This window comes from Strigops habroptila, unplaced genomic scaffold (assembly GCF_004027225.2).
Source record: "Strigops habroptila isolate Jane unplaced genomic scaffold, bStrHab1.2.pri NW_022045628.1_ctg1, whole genome shotgun sequence".
Lineage (NCBI taxonomy): Eukaryota > Metazoa > Chordata > Aves > Psittaciformes > Psittacidae > Strigops > Strigops habroptila.
Genome location: NW_022651105.1, coordinates 43,744 through 50,201, shown reverse-complemented (window position 1 = coordinate 50,201; position 6,458 = coordinate 43,744). Strand labels below are relative to the sequence as shown.

General features: G+C 55.6%; 2 protein-coding genes across 2 annotated transcripts; one reads left to right on the top strand and one right to left on the bottom strand.

Annotated features, from left to right (window-relative positions):
• Positions 1–6: 6 nt before the first annotated feature.
• Positions 7–2,059, top strand: FKRP (fukutin related protein). The gene is given in 2 exon segments (XM_030474986.1): positions 7–498; positions 500–2,059. Coding segments are annotated over 2 exon segments (1,482 nt in total). The 5' UTR covers positions 7–421; the 3' UTR covers positions 1,905–2,059.
• Positions 2,060–2,525: 466 nt separating this feature from the next.
• Positions 2,526–6,395, bottom strand: AP2S1 (adaptor related protein complex 2 subunit sigma 1). The gene is made up of 5 exons (XM_030474996.1): positions 6,320–6,395; positions 5,147–5,296; positions 3,703–3,816; positions 2,865–2,924; positions 2,526–2,745 (listed from the first exon to the last, which is right to left on the bottom strand). The coding sequence occupies exons 1-5, from the start codon at positions 6,320–6,322 to the stop codon at positions 2,644–2,646; spliced, it is 429 nt and encodes a 142-aa protein (XP_030330856.1). The 5' UTR covers positions 6,323–6,395; the 3' UTR covers positions 2,526–2,643.
• Positions 6,396–6,458: the final 63 nt, after the last annotated feature.

Here is a 6,458-nt window from a genome sequence, read left to right as displayed (position 1 = left end):
ATGTCCCTCATTAATTATCCCTCTTATTAATACCCCCTCATTAACATCCTCCTCATTAATACCCCCTTATTAATCACTCCCTCATTAATAAGTGCTCATTAATGATCCCTCATTAACACTCCCTCATTAATATTCTCCTTATTAATTACCCCTCATTAATCCCCCTCATTAATACCCCCTCATTAGTACCCCCTCATTAATGACTCCTCATTAATGACCTCTCATTAACGACCCCACATTAATGACCCCTCATTAACGCCTCTTTCCCCCTCCAGCACCACCGGGCCTCATGTGCCAGCATCACCCCACGTGTGAGCGATGGGCCGGGGGGGGGGGCTCCTTAAAAACCTCATTAACGACAACTAATTAACGACTTAATCAACTAATGACGACTAATTAAGCCCCCCCCCCAAGCCCCAGCATGCGGGTGACCCCGTGCCAGGCCGCCCTTGCCGCAGCCATCGGCCTCAACCTCCTCCTCCTCTATTGCGTGTGGCTTTGGGGCCCGGCGCCGCCGCCCCCCCCCGGCGCCAGGAGCATCCTCGTGCCGCATCCCGCGCGGCATTCCCGGCGTCACCGTCCTGCTCCGGGACTTCGAGGCCACGGAGAACGACGTGCTGGGAACGGCACGAGCCTTCTCCTCCCTATTGCTGCCGGTGGTGGTGGCCCCGGACACGGTGCTGTACCCCCCGCTGCCGTTACCTCCCGGTGTCACGGTATTCCCGGTGCTTCCCGTTCCCGAGCGGCCGCCTCCGCTGGCGCATCCCGAGCTCCACATCCGCACCCGGCACGTGGCGCTGGTTCCCGACGGCACGCGGGCGCTGCCGGGGCTGCTGGAGCGGATGCGGGATGCGCTGGAGCGCGGCAGCGGGGATACCCGGATTGCGGTGGCGCCCGTGGGGCCGGTGCCCTTGAGGTGCCTGGAGCTGAGCTTGGAGCCGCGGGAATGGACGGTGCGGTACCGGGATGCTCCCGCTATCCCGGGCCTTTGCCAGGCTGTGGAAGGCGCCGCCGTGCTCCTCCTGCGCACCCGGGATCTCTTCGCTCTGCCGTTCCCCTTGGCGCGCCCGGTGCCCACGGCGCTCTTCATCCAGGCGGCATTCCGGGGTTGGAAGCTGCGCGTGGTCCCCACGGCATTCCCGCTCTCCCGGCGCCTGCCCCTTTCCCCTCACAACCAATGGAAAGCTCAGAGCAGGCTGGAAAACCAGCGCCGGCAGCTGATGCGGGATCTGGGCATCAAGCGGGAAGTGCTTCCCGACGGCCGGGAACGTTGGTATGGATGCGGGAAGGACACAGCCCGGTGCTTCGGGACAATCCATGCTGGAACACCCCAATACATCCTTACCGGGCGCTGGACCCCCCCCTGCTGCCTCCGGGCCCTCCGCGAGACCACCCGGCACGTCGTATCCGTCCTGGAAGCATCCGGAATCCGGTACTGGTTGGAAGGAGGATCCTTATTGGGAGCCGTTCGCCTGCGGGATATCATCCCATGGGATTACGATGTGGATTTAGGGATCTACAAAGAGGACGTTGGGAAGTGCCGGTGGTTGGTGGCGGCGGCCGCCGGGGAAGCGGTGGAGGATGCTGAAGGATTCCTATGGGAAAAGGCGGCCGAGGGGGAATTCTACCGGGTCCATTATAGCCGGAGCAACCGGCTCCATGTGGATCTGTGGCCCTTCTATTCCCGACGGGGGGTGATGACCAAGGATACGTGGCTGGGACACCGCCAGGATGTGGAATTCCCAGAGAGATTCCTGCAGCCGCGGGTGCCGATGGAATTCGCGGGATTGACTGCGATGGCGCCCAACAATGCCCGGGAATTCCTGGAGTTCAAGTTCGGACCTGGAGCCATCGAGAATCCCGAGTATCCCAATCCCAGCGTCAAGAGGATGGCGCAGGAATGAGGGGAGTGGGATGGGGATGAGGAATCCCGGGATACAAAGGGGTTGGGATGAGGGATCCCAGGATACAAAGAGGTTGGGATGAGAAGGAGGAATCCCGGGAATCCTGGTCAATGTGTGTCCCCCCCCATTGACAATAAAGCCTTCTGTGACCCCCACCAGGGCTTCTTTGTGACCCCCCCGTGCACCCATCCCTTCTATGGGCCCCCCCTTGTCCCCATCCCTTCTATGGCCCCCCCTTGTCCCCATCCCTTCTATGGGCCCCCCCTTGTCCCTATCCCTTCTATGGGCCCCCCCCTTGTCCCTATCTCTTCTATGGGCCCCCCCCGTGCCCCCATCCCTTCTATGGCCCCCCCCTTATCCCCATCCCTTTTATGGGCCCCTCCTTGTCCCTATCTCTTCTATGGGTCCCCCCTTGTCCCCATCCCTTCTATGGCCCCCCCTTGTCCCCATCCCTTCTATGGGCCCCCCCCTTGTCCCCATCCCTTCTATGGGCCCCCCCTTGTCCCCATCTCTTCTATGGGCCCCCCCGTGCCCCCATCCCTTCTATGGCCCCCCCACATCCCCATCCCGGCAGAGCCCCCCCAACGGGTCATGGGGGGTCCTTGTGGCCCCCCCAAAGGCTCTGCTCCATCACAGCCACGTTTATTCACAGCACAAGGATGGGGGGGGGACATCAACGACACCAAGAGCCTCGGCAGCCCCCCCGGGGGGGTCCCCGGAGGCAATGGGGGGGTCCCGTTCACTCCAGTGACTGCAGCATCAGGAGCTGCTTCAGGACCTTGGTCTGACTCGTCTCCCGGATCTCTCCCGCCAGGAACATCTCATCCACCACCGTGTAGACCTGCAGGAGCAGCCCCATGGATGTGGGGCGGGACCCACACGTGTGGGGTGGGGACCCCAAAGCAGATCCCCCCCCCGCAGGGTGGGATGAGACTCGTGGTCCCCCCCACTTTGCCTCACCTTGTAGAAGTTGAAGACCAAGTCGAGCTCACAGACGTTGTGGAAGTACTCATTGAGGACCTGCGGGGCACCGAGGGGCGCGTTAATGACCATTAACTCATTAATTAGCATTAATTACTTTATTAATGACCATTAATTAACGTTAATTAACTTATTAACGACATGAATGTTAAATTATTAATAACCATTACTTACCATTAATAATAATGAAAATAAATTAATGTTAACGGTTATTGATAAATTAACATCACTAATTACTCATGTTAATTAACAGCCATTAATGTTAGCTTATTAACGACCATTAACTTTAATGCATTAATGACCACGGATTAAATAGTTAATTTAATAATAACCATTAATTAATCTCAATTAATTAATGGCAAATAACATCAACTAATAACCATTAATCAATTAACGTTGATTAATTTATTAATAACCAATAATCAAAATTAATTTATTACTGATCATTTGTCAGTTGACATTCATGAATTTATTAATGACCATTAATCAGTTAACGGTAATGACAATTAATTAACATTAACAATTAGTGACAAATAACATTAATTTTTCAATGACCATTAATCCTAATTGACATTAATATTAAATAATTAATTTAATAATATAATTTAATAAAATAATTAATTTAATAATATAATTAATTTAATAAAATAATTAATTTAATAAAATAATTAATTTAATAAAAACATTAAATAACATTCTTATTAATGTCCATTAATGAGCAACAATTAAACAACAATTAATTAATGCCCCTTCGGTAACGTTAACCAATTGATTAATGGCCATTAATTAACACTAATTAATGCCGGGGTGCCCTCACCTCCACGAAGTTGTGGATGGCCTCCAGGTAGGCCAGGTTGTTGTCGGTCACGTCCACGCAGATGCAGAAGTAGAGCCCCGCGTAGCGCCGGTAAATGATCTTGAAGTTCCGGAACTGAGGGAACACGCGGGAATGGGGCTGGGAATACCGGGAGCAAGGGGGGAATGGGGGCAAGGGGGACAATGGGGGGCAATGGGGAGCAATGGGGGTCAAGGGGGGGGCAAGGGGGGCAATGGAGCAACGGGGGCAATGGGAGACAATGGGGGCAAAGGGAGGCAATGGGGAGCAAGGGGGGCAATGGGGGCAAAGGGAGCTATGGGAGGCAATGGGGCAATAGGGGGCAATGGGGGCAATAGCAGCAATGGAGGCAATGGGGGCAAAGGGAGCTATGGGGGCAATTGGGGGCAATGGGGGGAACAGGGGCAACGGGGGCAATGGGAGGCAATGGGGCAATAGGGAGCAATGGGAGCAATGGGGGAATGAGGGCAATGGGGGCAATGGGGGGCAATGGGAGCAATGGGGGCAATGGAGGCAATGGGGGCAAAGGGGGGCAATGGGAGGCAATGGGGCAATAGGGGGCAATGGGAGCAATGGGGGAATGAGGGCAATGGGGGCAATGAGGGCAAAGGGAAGCAATGGGGAGCAAGGGGGGCAATGGGGGCAATGGGAGGCAATGGGGGCAATAGGAGCAATGGAGGCAATGGGGGCAAAGGGGGGCAATGGGAGCTATGGGGGCAATGGGGGCAATTGGGGGCAATGGGGGCAATGGGGACAAGGGGGGCAATGGGGGGAACAGGGGCAACGGGGGCAATGGGGCAATAGGGAGCAATGGGAGCAATGGGGGAATGAGGGCAATGGGGGCAATAGGGGCAATGGGAGCAATGGAGGCAATGGGGGCAAAGGGAGGCAATGGGGAGCAAGGGGGGCAATGGGGGCAATGGGAGGCAATGGGAGCAATGGGGGAATGAGGGCAATGGGGGCAATGGGGGGCAATGGGAGCAATGGGGGCAACGGGGGCAATGGGGAGCAAGGGGGGCAATGGGAGCAAAGGGAGCAAAGGGGGGCAATGGGAGCAATGGGGGCAATAGGGGACAATGGGGACAATGGGAGCAATGGGGGCACTGGGGGGCAAAGGGGGCAATGGGAGCAATGGAGGCAAAGGGGGCAAAGAGGGGCAATGAGGCAACGGGGGCAATGGGGGCAAAGGGGGGCAATGGAGGCAACGGGGGCAATGGGGGCAAAGGGAGCAAAGGGAGGCGATGGGGGCAATAGGAGCAATGGGGGCAACGGGGGCAACGGGGAGCAATGGGGGCAATGGGGCTCATCCCAAGCCCCAGGTTTAAGCCTCATCCCAAGCTCCATCCCCAATTCTCACCCCGTCTATGGGGCACACAACGGGAAGAGGGCGATTTGGGGCTCAAACCCCGGGCCGCGGGGCCGGTACCTCCACGAAGTTGGTGTGTTTGGCATCGCGGACGGTGACCACGGCGTGGACCTCCTCGATGAGCTTCTGCTTCTCATCGTCGTCGAACTGCATGTACCACTTGGCCAGGCGGGTCTTCCCGGCCCGGTTCTGGATCAGGATGAAGCGGATCTGCCCCGGGGGGGGCAAAATGGGATGGGGGGGGGGGCAAATCTGCCCCATCCCCTCTATTGAGGGGGATTTGGTGTCCCTGCCCCCTTAATGTCGTATATACCCCCTATATGTCCAATACAGCCTTATATGCTGCCTTTATGTCCCATAAGGAGTGTTATATGCCCCCTCTATGTCCTATAGCGAGTCTTATATGCAGCCTCTATCTCCTACAGGGAATGTTATATACCACCTACATGTCCCATACAGAAACTTCTATACCATCTATATGTTCTATAGAGAATCTCATATACCATCTATATGCCCAATACGCAGTCTTATATGCCGCCTATATGACCCATAGGGAGTGTTATATGTCCCCTCTATGTCCTATAGGGAATCCCATATGGCCCCTCTATGTCCTATAGGATATCTTATATACCACCTACATGTCCTATACGGAATCTTATATACCATCTATACATCTTATACAGAATCTTATACGCCGCCTATACGTCCAATACGTAGTCTTACATGGCGCCTATATGACCCATAAGAAGTGTTATATGCCCCCTTTATGTCCTATATGGAATCTTATATACCGCCTACATGTCTAATAAGGAATCTTATATACCATCTATATGTCCTATATAGAACCTTATATGCTTCCTATATGTCCTATAAGGAATCTTATATACCCCCTATATGTCCCATAGGGAGTCTTGAAGCCCCCCCTCCCAAAGCCCCCCCACTAGAACAGGTCCCCCTTCCCATAGGGCACCCCTATAGGGACACTCTAATGGGGTGCCCTATAGGAGACCCCCCCCTCTGCGCTACCACATGGGTGGCTCCAATAAGACCCCCCCCCCCAACCTGCTCCCTATGGGGGGGACCCAATACCCCCCCAGGCCGCTCCCTATGGGGACACACTAAGGGGACCCCCCTCAATGGGGCACCCCATTACCCCCCTATGGCGCCTCTTCAATGGGGAGCCCCCCCCAATAGCTTCCCCCCCCCCCCCCCCATCCTCTTCCCGCTCCTCACCATGGCTGCTGGTCCCGCGCCCCCACCCCGCGGTCCCACCGGATATCCGCTCCCGGCGGCCGCGGGGCATGACGGGAGTTGTGGTTCCGGCACCGTCGCCTATGGACACATTACCCAGGGGGCGTTGCGTTGAGCGCGG